Source organism: Macaca nemestrina, unplaced genomic scaffold, assembly GCF_043159975.1.
Source record: "Macaca nemestrina isolate mMacNem1 unplaced genomic scaffold, mMacNem.hap1 Scaffold_500, whole genome shotgun sequence".
NCBI classification, from domain to species: Eukaryota; Metazoa; Chordata; class Mammalia; order Primates; family Cercopithecidae; genus Macaca; species Macaca nemestrina.
Window position 1 is genome coordinate 87,715 of NW_027257687.1, and position 18,039 is coordinate 105,753.

The window sequence follows — 18,039 nt, forward strand, 5'->3', positions numbered from 1 at the left end:
TCTGCACATTTCTGGCTTCATGTGAGTCTCATTTATTTTAGCGTATGACTTCAGGCTGTGGAGAAGAATGGCCATTTTAGCACAGAGATGCACACAAAGGAACAACTGGCTAAATGTGAGTGAAGACATTCTTAGGGGAGGTTTCATTTCTTTTATTCTGTAACAGGCAGTCTGGGAAGCAGTCTGGACACGTGGCCTGCGCTGTCACAGTTCCTCCTCGCAGGATCGCAGATGTTTGGAGATTGTAGTGATAACTGTTATCATTGAGAATGTCATTCTCGCAGGCTCTAATAAGTCAGGATTTATTCAGTGTTAATTTGTTAAAGACAACTGTATTTCTAGCCAAATCCATGTTAGACATTTCTCCTGGCATTGTTGCTGGGGGTATTCCCGTGGCTTAGTCTTAGGGAAGCACACGCCTTTGAATACTGCTGAAGCTGTGAGTACCCAAAGCGCACCGGAGTACTTTTGCCATATGGGGTGTTAGTCACTGATACACATCTCAGTCAGACCTGATGGATTCTTGACCCCTTCCTTTTTTAATTTTTTAATTTTTAATTTTAATTTTTGTTTTTTAAGAGCACAACCCCTTAGGTGGCCACCATGAATCTCTGGTGTTTTCAGTTGGCTGCAGCCTATTTGCCATCTCTGGTTCAAACATATTCAAAGCCTGATGATGCTTCCCTCTGTTGTTCTTCTGCTGTGTGACCCCCGCACCCACAGGGTTCAAGACTGTCAGAGCTGGGAGCCACCTTCACAACTACCAGGGTTTCCGGAACCTCCTTCTTCTAGCCCTGGGGATGGAAGAGATGTCATCAGAGGTGAAGGCTTATTAGGTTTCCATGCCATTGATAACGAATGAGGAGGTTTTCTTTTATATAAGGGGAGCTTCTTATAACGTGCTTTAGTAGGGTAAAGAAGCTTTTGAGGTTTGCTCTCTCTGGAAAGATAATTTGTGATCCTGCCCTTGCTTTCAACAAAAATATAATTTGCATACCAGTGCATTTTGTATTACTGAGCACTGGCTGACAAATGGTTCTTAACTCGTCATTCACTCAGCCACTGTTTCTTGAATGGCATATGTGTGCCAGCTGTAGTAGGAACTTGCTAGGCTCTAGGACTAACCCTTATGAAACGGGGGTCCTGGGGGAAACAAATGCATATAAATATAAACGTTTGAGGGGATATCAGAGGGGGTGCCTATAGGTGCAAAACTTCGTTCATTCTTTGCCCCATCTAGGAGGTTTTGTGTCTTAGCAGCATGTTCCATAGCAACACATCCCTCTATCAAAATGTTCATCATATTATTTTGAAATTCTCTGCTTAGGTATGTGTTTTTCCGACTAAGTTTAGAACTGGTTAAGGACAGGCTATGGGGTATGTATTATATATATCTACACACACACATATATTTATATATATACACATTACCATTGTAAATTTACAATATATATATATACACATATATATTTCTCCCTTTCTGTATATACACACACACCACACACATATATGTACACACACACATATATATGAAATTCTACTGCCAAGCACAGAAAGTCAAAACTAGTCAAGGGTTCTTTTAGTGTTCATGAAAAAATAGATGTGCTTAGTTGAGAGCGTCCTTCAGTTGCCAGGGGAAAGACAGGATGGATTCACAAAGGGAGATAGTGTTTTGTTTTGGTTTTGGTTTTGGTTTTTTCTTTGTTTAACTCTTGAATTCAAAATAATCTAGACTTATGGAAAAGTTGCAAAAATAGTACAGAGAATTCCCATATACTCTTCCCTCAGATTCCCCAAACATTTTACCCCATTTGTACTTTCTCTTTCTCTCTCTGTGGATATAATTTTTTTTTTTTTCTGAAATGTTTGAGAGTGGAAGGTAGAATGCAGGGCAGGGTGAAAGGTGGAAGGAGAGAGGTAGGTTGGGAGGCTTTTTTTTTTTTTTTAAACCTTCTGAGATGGAGTTTCGCTCTTGTCACCCAGGCTGGAGTGCAATGGCACGATCTCGGCTCACTGTAACCTCTGCCTTCTGTGTTCAAGTGATTCTCCTGCTTCAGCCTCCCGAATAGCTGGGATTACAGGCACCCACCACCATGCTTGGCTAATTTTTTGTATTTTTAGTAGAGGGGTTTCACCATGTTGGCCAGGCTGGTCTTGAACTCCTGACCTCTGATGATCCACCTGCCTTGGTCTACCAAAGTACTGGGATTACAAGCATGAGCCACTGTGCCTGGCGATTGGGAGGCTTTTGCAGTAACCCAGAGCGCTCTGATGAGGGCTGGACCTGGTTGGAAATGATGAGAAAGGTGAGAAGTGGTTAGGTCTGGCATGTAGTTTGAAAGGAGAGTTTAAATGGGTTAGATGACAAGAGAGAGACGTGGCTCTGAAGGCATAGTAGCCCTTGCCCTGCTGGGCCGGATGAGACAGGCAGCCTAGGGCTACTACCGTACCCTGCGGGTGGCTCAGGACCTGGGCCAGCGGAGGAACCAGGCAGTGGTGCTGGCCAACTTCGGGACCCTATGTCTGCACGCGGGTGCCAGCAGGCTGGCCCAGCACCACCTCCTGGAGGCCGTGCGGCTGTTCTCGAGGCTGCCCTGCAGGGAGTATGGCCGGGACTTCACCCACGTGCTCCTGCAGCTGGGCCACCTCTGCACCCACCAGGGTCCGGCCCAGCAGGGCAAGGGCTACTATGAGTGGGCCCTTCTGGTCGCTGTGGAGATGGGCCTTGTGGAGAGTGAGTGCCCCGTTCCTCCTGTGCGCCTTCCGGGGCCACTCGCGTCAGGGCACACCTGGGGTTTGTGATTCAGAAACAAGTGGTGGTTTTTCTACCATCGAAAGTGCTGAGTCATGGCCAGCAGCAGATGTTTGCAAGCGCCCTGGAGACAGGCGGTTCCCACGCAGGGCCAGGCCCTCTGCCCTACTGGGGCAGCCAGCTCTTCCCACTTTGCCCAGGGACCATGCTGCCTTGAGCACGGAAAGTCCTGCATGCTGGGAATCCCTAGCCATAACCCTGGGATCAAGACAGGCTCTGCTGAGCTGGGACTTGGGGCCCCTCCATGAGCCAGGCCCTGAACGCCGGTTCTTGTGCCCGTGTTATCTGCTTGGTGTGTTGGCAGCCTGCGCACCTGTCATCCCACTTCACAGAGGACATGGGGCGGGTGATTGCCCAAAGCCGCAGAGCAGTTCATGCAAAAGCAGCTCGTTGTGCAGTGTGTGCCAGGCCCCACCCATAAATGGGGCTTGTGGGGTCCTCGGGTGGCAGGGACTGAGCGTGAGAATGTGAGCTTTAGGCCAGAGAAGCCACAAAAGGGTGAGTGGCGTGATGGCGGGGCAGCACTTGGCCCCGGGTTAGGGAAGACTCTTAGTCTGGGACCAGAGGGTTGAGAGGATTTAGTCAAGTAATAGGTGGTGGGGGAGGGGCTGGTGGTGTAGCCTGTGTGAAGGACCAGGGATAAGCTAGTGGGGGTGAGTGAGTGGGGGTGAGTGAGCGGGGATGAGTGAGTGGGGGTGAGTGAGTGGAGGTGTGATGGGGGTGAGAGAGTGGGAGTGTGAGCGGGAATGAGTGGGGTGTGAGCAGGGGTGAGCGAGTGGGGGTGAGTGAGCGGGGATGAAGGGGGTGTGAGCGGCGGTGAGTGAGTGGGGGTGATTGAGTGGGGGTGAGTGAGTGGGGGTGAGTGAGTGGGGGTGAGCGAACGGGAGTGTGAGCGGGGATGAGTGAGTGGTGGTGAGTGAGCGGAGGTGTGATGGGGGTGAGTGAGCAGGGATGAGTGAGTGGGGGTGAGTGAGCAGAGGTGTGATGGGAGTGAGTGAGCAGGAGTGTGAGCTGGGATGAGTGGGGTGCGGTGGTGAGTGGGGATGAGTGAGCGGGAGTGTGAGTGGAGATGAGTGAGTGGGGGTGAGTGAGTGGAGGTGTGATGGGGGTGAGTGAGCAGGAGTGTGAGCGGGGATGAGTGGGGATGAGTGAGCGGGAGTGTGAGTGGAGATGAGTGAGTGGGGGTGAGTGAGCGGAGGTGTGATGGGGGTGAGTGAGCGGGAGTGTGAGTGGAGATGAGTGGGGGTGAGTGAGCGGAGGTGTGATGGGGTGAGTGAGCGGGAGTGTGAGTGGAGATGAGTGAGTGGGGGTGAGTGAGCGGAGGTGTGATTGGGGTGAGTGAGCAGAAGTGTGAGCGGGGATAAGTGGGGTGTGAGCGGGGGTGAGTGAGCAGGGCTTATGCAGGGAGGTGCAGAGTTAGGAGTGCGTGGGTTGGGTGCTGGATGGTGAGAAGCTCTTCTGGAGAGCTAAGCAGGGCCTGGGGCCTCAGGCTGTGGCTTGGCCTTTTCCCCAAGAGCACTGGGGAGCCATGGAGTGCTATCCAATAGTCACTGCAGACTGAGCAGTGAATGGACAGTAGGTGGGCAGGGCTGTCCGAAATCTAGGCCGCAGAGGATAGATGAGGAAGTTGAGTCCAGGGAAATGGCCGAGACAAGGGATACTGTTGTGGGTCCCCTCTGCCTTGCAGCGCTTTGTCATGGCATAGTGAGAGCACTCAGAGCTGCCTCCTGTGGCCTGGACCAGAGCCCCAGGGGCTGTGGCCAAATCTGCCCATTTCCCAGCACAGGCCTGGCACCCACTCCTGGCCCTAGGAGGGATGAGATTTTGGGAAGGACCGTGTGAAGGGGCCCCGGTCCCACACATCTGCCCAAGGAGGGTTGGGAGGTTCAGACCCAGGCTTCTTCCCCAGGGGCATTCTTTGACTGGAAGGAGACCCTCCAGGAATCCAGCGCCCCAACCCCCACTGCAGCCTCCCGTGGCTCCTGGCACAATAGCCTGTGGCACCTCCTCCTACGAGGCCCTCCCCAGGGTGCTGGGGGATTCAGACTTGGAAATGCAGGCCAGGGAACGGGGATCATGCTTCCCTATCTCCCCACCCTGCGCTGAACGGTCGAGGAGACCGAGGGCGGGGCTGATACCCCACATGCTTACTTGGGGTCATTTTTGAGTCATTTTTGGTAGTTTGTGTCATTTTAGGAGTTTGGCTAGTTGTGTCTAGATGGTCTGATTTGTTGGTGTAGAGTTGTTCGTAGTGTTTTCATGGAATCCTTTTATTTCTGTCAGGTTGGCAATAATGTTTCCTCTTTCATTTCTCATTTTAGAAACTTGGGTTTTTAATTTTTTATTTATTTCTTTTTATCAGAGATGGGGTCTCATCATGTTCCCCCAGGCTGGTCTTGAATGCTGGCCTCAGTGATCCTTCCACCTCGGCCTCACAAAGCGCTGGGATGACAGGCGTGAGCCATGGTGCTCAGTCTCTGATTTCAGTCATTTGTGTCCCTCTTTCTTTTCTTGGTCAGTCTGGTGAAAGATTTGTCAATTTTGTTATTATTTTCAAAAAACCCACTTTTGGTTCTGTTGATTATCTCTTTTGTTTTTCCATTCTCTGTATTTTTACTTCCCATTTCCACTCTCATGTTTATTATTTTCTTCCTTTTATTTGCTTTGGGTTTAGTTCATTCTTTTTCTAGTTTCTCAAGGTGGAAGGTTAGGTTTTTGATTTGAGAGTTTTCTTCTTTCTTTGAATGTAGACATTTACAGTTATAAATTTCCCTTTCAGCACTGCCTTAGCTGCATCTTGGAATTTTTGATACACTGTGCTATTTTTTTTTTTTTAAAGACAGAGTTTTGCTCTATTGCCCAGGGTGGGGTGCAGTGGTGCAATCTTGGCTCACTGCAACTTCTACCCAGGTTCAAGCCATTCTCATGCCTCAGCCTCCCGAGTAGCTGGGATTACAGACGTGCACCACCCTACCCGGCTAATTTTTATATTTTATTTTTTTATAGAGACGGGATTTCACCATGTTTCCCAGGCTGTTCTCAAACTCCTGGACTCAAGCGATCCTCCCGCCTCGGCCTCCCACAGTGCTGGGATGACAGGCGTGAGCCACCGCGCTGGCCCGGGCTGTGCATTTGTTTGCATTCTTCTCAAATTAGTTTTCAGTTTCCCTGATGGTCTCTTTGACTCACTGGTTGTTTAGGAGTGTGTAATTTCCACATATTTTTGAATTTCTCACATTTCCTTCACTGTTGATTTCCAGTTTCATGCCAGTACAGCTGAAGAACACCTCTGCTTTGGTCTCAGACCTTCTCCATTCACTGAGGCTCATTTTGTGGCCTGGCACATGGTCTGTCATGGGGAATGTCCCATGGGTGCTCGAGAGGACTGTGTATTCAGCTGTTGTTGGGTGGTGTGTGTAACAGATGTCCATTCGGCGTACCTGGTTTCTTGTGTTAATCTCCGGAATGTTTCTGGCACTAGAAAATCAGAAGCTTTCCACCGCCAGGGCCCAGCTTTGAACCCCGTTCCCCCAACATGATGCCGTATGTGGCAGACATGACGCTTGGCTTTGCTCTCTCAGGGTTCCATCTGCGACAGGGGCTACTTGTGCCCCTGGCCTCATCAGCTCAGGCTGAAGGCGGCCGTGGTCCTGGCCAGAGAGGCTTTGTGAAGCAGAAATAGATGGCCTGGTGCAGGGGCCGAGCCTGGCCAGGACCTCGGCCCTGGGAGTTGTAAAGAAGGCCGGCCTCTACCATGAGCATCTGCACCAAGGTGTGCCCATGTGACTGTGTGTTCGGAATCTGTCCTGAAATGGGTGCATGGCCTGTCTGTGCTCAGTCTCCCCACCTATGGGGCCCAGGCTCACAGAGGTGTGAAAGAGGCAAGCATGGCGCAGGGGCCTCCGAGCCCAGCCAGCCTCGCTTCGATGCTGGGAGACTAACATCTTCCATTTTGTCTTCTGCCCAGGCCAGCTGTGGGCCGTCCAGCGGCTGTGCTACTTCTACGGCACCGTCATGCCCAGCGAGGCCCAGTGTGTCATCTACCATGAGCTCCAGCTCTCCCTGGCCCGCAAGGTGGCCGACAAGGTGCTGGAGGGGCAGCTCCTGGAGACCATCAGTCAGCTCTACCTGTCCCTGGGTACCGAGCGGTAAGGGCTGGCTTTGCGGTGGTGGAGGTGGGGACGGGCAGGGCAGGGAGGGGGGCACAAGAAAGCTGGCCCAGGACCCTAGCAGCCCCTCTCCTTTTGATCATTTGGTTCCTTGGCATCAGATGCTTTGAGCTGGTGGGCCTGGGGTCGTTCCAGGGCTGCTGCTGGCCCGTGAGTCCCAGCTTGAGCCTCCCTTGTTGGGTCAAAGGTCATCTCCACCCCAGCAGAGGCAGTACGTGCACTCTGGGCTGTTCTTCCTACTATGGTGGCTTTTGTCATCTGACCTCTGCCTGCCCTGAATCTTCACTCCTGGCCTTCATCTGTCCCCTTAAATGTGACCACAGCAGCCACCTGTGGCTTCTCTCCCACAGAAGACAGAGCCAGTTGTGTCACCTGCTTCCCTGGGGCAGGGTTTCAAGGTCTCACATCCCATATGTGGCCTACTCGGCTTCCCCCAAGCATCCTGACCTGGTGGGGTAACCATGGCCCTGGCCACCCCACCCACAGGGCCCAGTGACATTGCTGCAGTCACACCCCCTCGAGTGTCGGACTTACTGAGAGAGCAGGGAAGGAGCCAGATTCCATGGGGACCTGGGAGACTGGCTCCAGTCTTGGCCTCAGGTTCACAGAAGGAAAATGGGCCAGTGTGCTAGAGCCATGCTTCTCAAAGTGTAGTCCCTGGACCAGCAGAGCAGCATCTATGTCACCTAGGAGCCTGTGGCAAGTGGGAGTTCTAGGGCCTGCCCCAGGCCTGTGGAGCCGGAAGCTCTGTGGGCAGGGCCAGCAAGCTATAGGGACAGGCCTCCGGGTGACTGTGATACCTGCACACCTTGAGAACCATCGGCCCAGATAGCCTCTGAACACTAACGGCTCCTGGTGCGTGTGGAGAAGACACAGGCCATGTCTGGGAGGCAGGGGAGATGGACTAGCACACTCCTCCTGCTACAGGGCAGCATGATGCTCAATTCCCTCAGAAGGATGTCCTTCATCTTTTCCATGCTATGTGTGTTCACCCTGGCCCTCCTAGCGGCTTGGGAAGGGCAGAACACTGCACACACAAGAGGGCCGTTCCCAGTCCGCACATTCCAGATTCATCTGTCACCAGACCCACAGGAGGAGGCAGACTGGTTCCAGGAGGATGAAAGCCCTTGTTCTGACACCTGTGTCTGATTCCAGGGCCTACAAATCCACTCTGGACTACACTAAATGAAGTCTGGGGATTTTCATTGATCTTCAGAAGAAAGAGAAGGAGGCGCGTGCCTGGCTGCAAGCAGGGAAGATCTATTACAGCCTGCAGCAGAGCGAGCTGGTGGACCTGTACATCCAGGTGAGTGGCAAGGGATGCAGGAGGACCCCTGTGCTGTTCACTCTCTGTCCATCCACCCATCCATTCATCCTTCCATCATCTATTTACCTGTTCATCCATCCATCCATCCATCTGTCCATCCATCCATCCATCCATCCATCCATCCATCCATCATTCATCCATCCTTTTCTCATCCATCTATTCACCCGTCTATCCATCCATTCACCTGTCCATCCACCCATCCATTCATCCTTCCATCATCTATCTGTTTACCTGCTCATCCTTCCATCCATCCATCCATCATCCATCCATTCTTCCATCATCTTCCCATATACCTGTGGGTCCTTCCATCTATCCATCTATCATCCATCCATCCATCCTTCCATCATCCATCCATTCACCTATTTGTCTTTCCACGCATCCATCCATCAATCCATCATCCATCCCTCCGTCCATCCATCCATCCCTCCGTCCATCCATCCATCTATCATCCATCCATCCTTTTATCATCCATCCATTCACCTGTCCATCCATCCATTCACCTGTTCGTCCATCCATCCATCCTTCCATCTATCTTTCCATCATCCATCCAACTGTTCATCCTTCTATCCATCCATCCATCCATCATGCTTCTGTTCACCTCTTCGTCCATCCATTCACCTGTTCGTCCATCCTTCCATCCATCCTTCCATCCGTCTTTCCATTATCCATCCAACCATCTTCCATCCATCCATGATGCTTTCATTCAGCTGTCCATCCATCCATCCATTCATTCATCATCCATCCTTTTATCATCCATCCATCCATTCACCTGTTCATCCATCTCTCCGTCCATTCTTCCATCATTCCATCATCCATTCACCTGTTCATTCTTCCATCTATCCATCATCCATCCATCCTTCCATCATTCATCCACTCGCCTGCTCATCCTTCCATCCATCCATCCATCCTTCTATCATACATCCATTCACCTGTTCATCCTTCCATTCACCTGTTCATCCTTCCATTCATCCATCTATCGTCCATCCATCCATCCATCCATTCGTCCATCCATCATTCATCCATTCTTTTATCATCCATTCATTCAGCCACCATCCATCCACCTGTTCGTCCATTCATCCATCCATCCTTCCATCATCCATCCATTCACCTGTTCATCCTTCCATCCATCCATCATTCATCCATCCATCCATCCATTTATCCATTCATCCATATATCCATCCATCCATCTATCATCCATCTATCCTTCCATCATCCATCCACTCACCTCCTGTTCATCCTTCCATCCATCCATTTATCCATTCATCCATCCATCCATCCTTCCATCATCCACCCATCTTTCCATCATCTATCCTTCCATCATCCATCTATTCATCTGTTCATCCTTCCATCTATCCATCATCCATCCATCCATCCATTTATCCATCCATCCATCATCCATCCAGCCATCATCCATCCATCTGTCCATTCATCCATCCATCCTTTTATCATCCATCCTTTTATCATCCATCCATTCACCTGTCTATCCATCCATTCACCTGTTCATCCATCCATCCGTCCATTCATCCTTCCATCAACCATCCATTCACCTGTTCATCCTTCCATCCTTCCATCCATCCACCTGTTCATCCTTCCATCCATCTACCATTCATCCATCCACCATTCATCCATCCATCATTCATCCATTCATCCATTTATCCATTCATCCATTTATCCATTCATCCATTTATCCATTCATCCATATATCCATCTGTCATCCATCCATCCTTCCATCAACCATCCACTCACCTCTTGTTCATCCATCCATCCATCATTCATCCATCTATCCATTTATCCATTCATCCATCCATCCTTCCATCATCCATCCATTCATCTGTTCATCCATCCATCATCCATCCATCCATCCATCCATCCATCATCCATCCATCTGTCCATTCATCCATCCATCTGTCCATCCATCTGTCCATTCATCCATCCATCATTCACCCATCCTTTTATCCATCCATTCACCCGTCTATCCATCCATTCACCTGTTGTTCCATCCATCTGTCCGTTCATCCTTCCATCATCCATCCATTCACCTGTTTATCCTTCCATCCATCCATCATCCATCCACATATCCTTTTATCCATTCATCCATCCATCCATCATCCATCCATGCTTCCATCATCCATCCATGCTTCCATCATCCATCCATCCACCTGTTCATCCTTCCATCCATCCATCATCCATTCATCCATCCATCCATCCTTCCATCATCCATCCTTTCTCCCATCCATCCATTCACTGTTCGTCCATCCATCCATCATTCATCCATCCACCCACCAATCTACCTATTAATCCATCCCTCCATTCATCTATCTGTCAGTTTGTTTATCCATACATTCATCTATCCACCATCTATCCATCCATATGCACATACATCATCTACCCTCCACCCATCCATACGTTATCTACCCACCCATACATACATACAGACATACACACATCATTCCACCCATCCATCCATCCATCCATCCATCCATCCATCCATCCATCCATCCATCCACCCATCCACCCATCCATCCACCCACCCGTCCGTCCGTCCGTCCATCCATCCATCCATCCATCCATCCATCCATCCATCCATCCATCCCAGCATTAATCTATCTACACACTCATCCATCCATCCATGTGTCTACATCTCCTCATCCATTCATCCATCCATCCACTCATTCCTAAGCCACTGCTGAGCACCTGTTGTGTGCCTTTTTCCTCCCTCCAACTGGTTCCCTCATATCCTCCCCCAGTGGCCAGCATCTTCTCCCTGAGGGCAGAGGCGCGGCCCCTCACAGTGCCCAGCACCTGCTCAAATACAGCACATGCTCAAATAATGTGACCACTCAGTTAACACACAGAAGAACTTGCTCCAAGCACCAGGTGGCACATTTCCTTACAAAATGAATCTATCATAGTGGCTGTTTTCAGAGGCTTTCCCAAACACAGTGTGATCTGGAACAAATTGTGAAGCCCACAAGCCTGGTGAAGCTTTCATTACTGAGCACCTGCTGTATACCTCCTTGAGCTGAGGAGAGGGATCAAGAGCTCATGGCCAAGAGGGGACCAGGCCCACCCACAAACACTGTTGATGTGGCAGGGATGTGGCAACGCAGAAAGGAGCCAGGGGATGGGCTCCCAGCAATCTGGGGGCCACGGAGACTGGTTTGAGTGCAGGGGGAGTGGGCTACGGCTAGCCCTGGTGGTAGGATTCACAGGTGTCGGGCTCCTGGGCTGCAGCTGCTCAGTCATCTCCTGGCACTCAGGTGCATCAGTTCATTGTCCTCATGCCAGTGGTGGGGGCAGCCCTAATGCACAGGGTCTGAAAAATGCTCAGGTGTACCTGTAGTGTGTGAGAGGAAGGAGGCTGGAAAAGGTGGGCGTGGCTACCTCACCAGGTGTGGGTCTTGAGGGAACTTCTGTCTCCTTTCAGGTGGCACAGAATGTGTTCCTGTACACAGGCGACCCCAACCTGGGGCTGGAGCTGTTTGAGGCAGCTGGAGACATCTTCGTCAGTGGGGCCTGGGAGCGGGAGAAAGCTGTGTCCTTCTACCGGGTGAGCTGGCCTGTGGGCTGATGTGGGTGAGCTGGCCTGTGGGCTGATGTGGGTGGGCCTCAGGGGGGCACCTGGAGGGCTGAGGCACAGGTGTGGCAGGGCAGAGGCCTCCCACCTGGAGGCAGGGCCACCCATGCACATGCTAGTTTCCAAGTGGTCTCACCGGGCATGATATTGACCGTGCCCCTGCCCGGGAAAAACGCTTGGGGCCTGGATGTGACAATTGGCTCTACCCTTGTACCTGATGATCTCAAGCAACCATGAGCGGAAAGTTCTGTCCCCATCTTTCAGATGAGGAAACTGAGGCTCAGAGAGGCACAGGGACATGTCAGAGGACACACAGCATGTCAGTGGGAGGCCCAGGTCTGCATGCACCCCGAAGTGGGATGGCTTCTCCCTTCCTCTGAGCTCACGGTGTGGCTCAGCCCTGGGCACAGATAAATGTGGTGTTTTTAGAGCAGAGAGGAGTGCTGGCTCCCCTGAGTCAGACCCCCGGTGGCCAGGTGGGAGAGACGGGTCTGAGGCTGCCAGGTGTAGCTGGATGGGCCTCAGGTGATTCTTCAGCCCCCAACTTGGGTGTCTGAACTGTGTGTTATCCCAGAGCACAGAGCTGTGTGGAGGTGCAGGGGTAGCTGGGGTGTGGGAAGCTCCAAGCACATGTTTGAGCTCTGAGGAGGGCGCTGGGCAAGGTGGGTGCTACGGGAAACCTGAGCCACCTGCCTGTGTGGTAGGACCGGGTCCTGGCCCTGGCAATGACTACGGGCAACCGCAAGGCGGCGCTGCAGCTACAGCTGTGCAACAAGCTGGTGGCACTGCTGGCCACACTGGAAAATCCCCAGGAGTGCTTGGAGTTTGCCTACGTGGCCCTAGCACTCAGCATCACTCTGGGTAAGTCCCCTGAGCCCCCACCCTGCCAGGACCCACACTTTGCCAGAGCCCAGCCTCCAGGTCTGCAGGGCAGGAGCTGAAACAGCTGCTGGATTTTCCTGGTCTCCTGTCCAGGCAGGCAGATCTACCCAACTGGCTTCCCCGTCCGGCTGTGGGGCACTGCCCGAGGTCTCTCACGCAGTGCAGAGCTCCCTGCCTGACTGAGCTCTGTTTCCTCTGCCTGTTCCCGCTGCTGACCACAAGGGCCGCCCAGTGTGCCCTCTGCCTTCCAGACATGCCAGGCATCTCGTTGGTCCCTGTATGTGCCAGGCCGAGTGGCATATTCCCTTTCTCTTGTACCCTTCCCACCCTCATCAACCACACAGCTCTCTGGCTGATAAAATCCCAGTTCCCCTTCCAACAGTCTGCCCCTTAAGGCCGGGCATCCCCTGGTGCTGTGCCAGGGTCATCTGTCCCCCTCCAGAGACAGGGAACCCTAGGCAGGCCACATGCCCCAGCGCCTTGTGCCCTGTGGCCCAGTACACAGTAGATGTGCAGCTGACTCCCCAAAGTAGGGGGCTCTGATTGTGACACACCCAGGAGGAGTCGGATGTTATGTCTGTGGGTTGCCTGGAGCTGGGGTGCCTGGGAGCACCTGGACTGCATGGCTTTTGGGCTCCCCTGGTTAAAACCAGTGAGCATAGGCAGGTGGCTATGTGTAGGCACAGAGCTGGGCCATCCAAGTCCGACTTTGCCAAAGCCTCACAGTAGACAGGGGCAGGCCTTATTAATTCTGCTTTGCAGATGGGAAAGTGAGTCTGGGAACCCAGAAGGGACTGGCCAGAGCTGCCCAGGTGACCGCAGGTGCCTGGAGGCAAGCCAGGTGTGCTGCCTGGGGTCTGCATATCTGCTCCTGAGGGGCCTGTGCCCTCCCTGCCCCAGGGAGCCACGTCCTCACACCTGCCCCTTTGGCCTGCACCCCAGGGGACCAGCTGAACGAGCGCATGGCCTACCACCGGCTGGCCGCCCTGCACCATCAGCTGGGTCATGGCAAGCTGGCAAAGCACTTCTACCTCAAGGTCCTGTAGCTCTGCAACTCGCCGCTAGAGTTCGACGAGGAGACCCTCTACTACGTGAAGGTGTACCTGGTGCTCGGTGACATCATCTTCTACGACCTGAAGGTGGGTGGGGAGGGGCAGGGCTTGGGGTGTTCCTGGCCCCCTTGGAGTGGGATCTCCACCCAGACCCCAGAGGCCTGGGTTCCAGCCTTCCTTAGGAATAGCCCAGTGGCCTCCCTGGAGCTCTGCACGTGGCTGGAGGAGCCGGCAAGGTCAGCAGATACAACCCAGCTCCCAAGCTGGCCAGGCCCCACCCTCAAGAACTCAGTCTCAGCCCGGGAGGCTGACACATGAGTGGGCAATGGTGTCCTCTGGGTAAAGAAGGAGGATTGTAGTCGGGGGGCCCTCCTGGAGGAGATGACACCAAAGCTGATTCTTGACAGTCAAGTGTCAAGTTGCATTTAACAAAGAAAACGGGGTCGGGAGAAGGACATTTCGGAGGACGGCATCATCCTCACATTGAATCAACGTTGCAAGATCCAACCCAAATCCTGGCGCCTCGTCTAGGAAGCCTGCCCAGGGTGCCAGCCTGCACTGAGCAACTCCCTCCTGGAGCCCCGAGACACCTTGAATCTTCACATCACCCAGGAAGGGTGGGGTGGGACCAGTGTCTTACCATTGGGTTCACAGACAGGGAAACCCCAGCTCGGGGCAGGTGCGGTGGGGCCTGAGCCAGCCAGGCTGAGGCCTTGCTGGGTCGGGTCTGTCTCGAGGGGAGGTGCTGTGCTCCCTCTGCCCCCAGCCCTGCAGGGGTGGAGAGCTGGGACTGTCAGACTCAGACCTGGGGTGTCTCCACCCCTCTGCCCAGCAGGCACCGCCCCTCCTCAGCATCGCACCGGCACCACGTCAGTGCTCCTTATGGGCGGAGGGGCCAGGGCACTCCAGTCCTGGGGCCGAGATCTTGGGGGCCTTAGAACAACATGAGGAGCTGGGGCAGCCCTAAGACCCCGCCCCGTATCCCCCACCGCAGGCCTGGGGCTGCCCGGGAGGCCCCCGCCCAGTGCTGGCGACACTTGGTGGTCAGAAGTGGTCCCTGTGGCCTCCCAAGTCCCAGCCAGACAGGGAGGTGCCAAGTGTCAGACCCAGAGGGACGCTGCTCACCGCTCAGGGGCTCGCCTGGGACCCAGGGGGACGGGCCTCCCAGAAGAGGCCTTTATCTCTTTTGGTCAAGCCTGCCACCCACTCCGCTTGCCCAGGAGGAAGGAAAGGGCCAAGTAGTACCTGAGAGGCCAAAGTCCACGGTTGGGGTTGAGGGGCAGAGGCCTCCTTCACCTCCTTCCCATGCACAGCCCTCTGGGCCTCATCGTGACTATGCTGTCAGCGCAGGCCAGCTTCCCACAGGGAGGCCCACTTGGAATTCCCCAAGGGCGGCTGTCTTTCCAAGACTACACCCTCCTCCTTGTATAGTAGGCTCTGGACCCAGGGCCCAGAGGAGTAGGAGAAAAAGCCGGGCTGCATGGGGCCTGGAAGGCTGGCAGAGAGGCAGGGGTAAATGGGCATCTTTGCCAATTGCCTCTAAAAAGGGGTCCCCTTTAGTCTACACGTGAGAGCGAGCCCTGGAATAGGGAGGATTAGGTGTGTCCTGGCTCAGCCTGCCACTCACTAGCTGCTGCACACACTACAGGCACATGGAAATGCACACGCAAATGCACACGGGCACAGGCACACGCACACACAGGCGCGCACACACAGACACGCACACACACACAGGCATGCACACAGGCACACACACGGACACGCACACACAGGCACCCACATATGCACAGACACATGCACAGGCACACGCAGAGACATACGCATTGGCTGGCTCCTTCCTGTTTAGTTGGGATGCCCCCACCCCTTCAGGAAGCCTTTGCCTTCCACCCCTGGCTGAGTCTGGGGCCTCCTGGGCCCCCCACAGGCTCCTGGGCTTCCCTCTGCCACAGCCCGGGCCACCCTGTGTGGTCAGTGTTCACTCCCAGGTCCCTCAGACTGGGAGCAAGGACGTTAGGCTCAGCCACGCACCCAGCACAGAGCCCAGTGTTCGGCTGGGCCGAGGGGCATTGGATGAGCAGTGGCGGTGACTCGGGGCCTTCTCACGCCCCTGCGCCGTGTGTGGGGCGGGGCAGTGGGGGAATGGACTGCTGCATCTTGGACTTTGTCCTTGGCCCTGGGAGTCATCTTGAGATGGTAGAGGGACAGGCTAGGCATGGGTCTTAGAGAGGTCCCTTGGGTGACCCCATGTGGAGGAGGCGCCTGGGGAGAAGCCGGGTGGGGGATGGGAGGGTCAAGGAGGAGGTCTGGGAGACGGCATCCCAACCCAGGGATGGTGAGTTTGAGCCAAAGATGCATTGAAAATGGGAGTGGATGTCTGGGGAGTCACACTCCGTCAATATTTCAGGGAACATTGCCAGATAGAACACCTGTGAGATGGTTTTGTACCTGGCCTGTCCCGTGGAGGGCCTGGAAATGGTCAGCATGGACAGGGGCCAGAGGGGAGCCTGGGTCACTCAACGCTGTGCCCCTGCTGTGGCTTGGAGCCACGGGCCCTGCATGGAACTCTCAGAGCAGGCAGGATCTGCCCTGACCTCAGCCCATGGGGAAAGCAGCCACTGCCTGCAGAGAGGGTGGCACTGGGGCAGGACACTTGGGGTGAGTGGGGCGTAGGGGCAGTCAGGAAGGCTTCCGGGGTGTCAGTGTCGTCCCCACCTCCTGCAGCTGAGACCACAGCAGTGTCACAGGCTTCGGGGTTCATGGGGTGAGCCAGCATTGGCTGGACATGTGGAATGACCTGGAGACAGGAACGGCCTCTGGGAAGACGGGCTCCGAGTCCCCCTCTTGCTGAGCATGACCTGTCCCCTTCAGGACCTGTTTGATGCAGCCGGGTACTACCAGCTGGCACTGGCAGCCGCCGTGGACCTGGGCAACAAGAAGGCACAGCTGAAGATCTACACGCGGCCGGCCGCCATCTCCCACAACTTCCTCCTGGACCGTGAGAAGTCGCTCTTCTTCTACCAGAAGGCCAGGACCTTTGCCACAGAGCTCAACGTCCGCAGGGTCAACCTGCCTCCTCTGCCACTCTGCGGGTGGGCCCCCTGGTTGGCCCCCAGCCACCCTCGCTGAGGACAGCATCCGAGGGAGTGGGTTTTGTGCAAGGAGGATGGTCTCCTCCCTCTCCTGGTGTCTCCCGTGGCTCATTTTCTGGGAAATGGAGGCATGAAAGCAGGGTTCAAATAGCAATAAATGGTTTTTTTTTTGCAATAACATACCGAAGTCCCCAGGGCATCCTTCCCTGTGTGCTTCCTGGGCTGTGTCTGGGGGCCATCTCCTTCCCTGGTGGCAGCCCTCTGATCTTGGGGATGAGAACAACTGTGAGTCCAACACACCTGGGCCAGGTCATCATGAGCCTCGGTTTCCTCGGCGGCCAGGGGGGAGATGGTGGTGGAACTCTGGGCAGCTCCTTGCTCTCCCTGCTCAGAGTTCTTGCTGTAGGTCTCGTGCCACCCTTGCCTTTAACCTTCAGGCCACTGTGCCTGGATGTGGGGGCTGCTAGTGTCCCTGTTCGCCATTGAAGAAATAGAGGCACAGAGAGGTTAGGTGTCTGGCCCACCGTCACACAGCAGGTAGGGGCGGAGACACAGAGCCCAGTACACTGACCACCACACCACCCTGCCAGCCTGCAGCCAGGAAGATGTCCCCCATTAGGACCCAAGGTCAGCTCCTGGACCTCTCTTGTGGTGTCAGGAGAGCCACAGGCCAGTGAGGGTGGCCCCAGGGATCCCTCACTCAGTGTCCTCTGCTCCCAGACTCGGTTGGGCCAGGCCTGGCCAGTCCCACCTCTGGCCACTGGTCAGCCCTGCGGGAAGTGAGATGCGGGGATCTTCGCCTGTGTAGATGCTGGTACCCAGTATTGAAAGCCTTATCTGGGCTGCCCCCCAGCCGTCCCCACATACCCCTCCCCTTCCGGCCTCCAGCCCTCATCCCAGTCCCTGGAAACCCAGGTTTTCCTTCTTAGAATCTCTGGGCCCCAGGAACACAGCTCACACGGTCTCTGCCAGTTTATGGCAAGGAAACCGAGGTTAGAGACTGTGGGTGTCCCACGCGATTCTCACATACACTGCACTCTCCCAGGCCCCTCTTTTAAACACTTTAAATGAGGTGACGTTCACATCGCATGCAATTAACTATTTCAACGCAAATAATGTGGCATTTGTGCA

At 54.2% G+C, this 18,039-nt stretch overlaps 2 protein-coding genes across 2 annotated transcripts in view; both read left to right on the forward strand.

Annotated features, from left to right (window-relative positions):
* LOC139361456 (uncharacterized) overlaps positions 1 to 11,858 on the forward strand; it is a 50,533-nt gene extending 38,675 nt beyond the window's left edge. Inside the window, exons 3-5 of the mRNA XM_071090054.1 lie at positions 6,780 to 6,960; positions 8,137 to 8,287; positions 11,736 to 11,858. Coding sequence (XP_070946155.1) covers positions 6,780 to 6,960; positions 8,137 to 8,170 — 215 coding nt within the window. The 3' untranslated portion in view covers positions 8,171 to 8,287; positions 11,736 to 11,858. The remainder of the gene's footprint in view (positions 1 to 6,779; positions 6,961 to 8,136; positions 8,288 to 11,735) is intronic.
* Positions 11,433 to 17,104, forward strand: LOC139361457 (SH3 domain and tetratricopeptide repeat-containing protein 1-like). Its single transcript, XM_071090055.1, has 5 exons — positions 11,433 to 11,507; positions 11,736 to 11,858; positions 12,590 to 12,746; positions 13,710 to 13,906; positions 16,688 to 17,104. The coding sequence occupies exons 1-4, from the start codon at positions 11,433 to 11,435 to the stop codon at positions 13,811 to 13,813; spliced, it is 459 nt and encodes a 152-aa protein (XP_070946156.1). The 3' UTR covers positions 13,814 to 13,906; positions 16,688 to 17,104.
* Positions 17,105 to 18,039: the final 935 nt, after the last annotated feature.

What these genes read in the sequence shown, in the direction of transcription:
- LOC139361457 (XM_071090055.1), top strand. Translation starts at nt 11,433, where the DNA reads ATGGGCTCCCAGCAATCTGGGGGCCACGGAGACTGGTTTGAGTGCAGG. An exon ending in GGCTACGGCTAGCCCTGGTG is followed by an intron (nt 11,508 to 11,735) that starts GTAGGATTCACA and finishes GTCTCCTTTCAG; the next exon opens with GTGGCACAGAATGTGTTCCT. An exon ending in AAGCTGTGTCCTTCTACCGG is followed by an intron (nt 11,859 to 12,589) that starts GTGAGCTGGCCT and finishes CCTGTGTGGTAG; the next exon opens with GACCGGGTCCTGGCCCTGGC.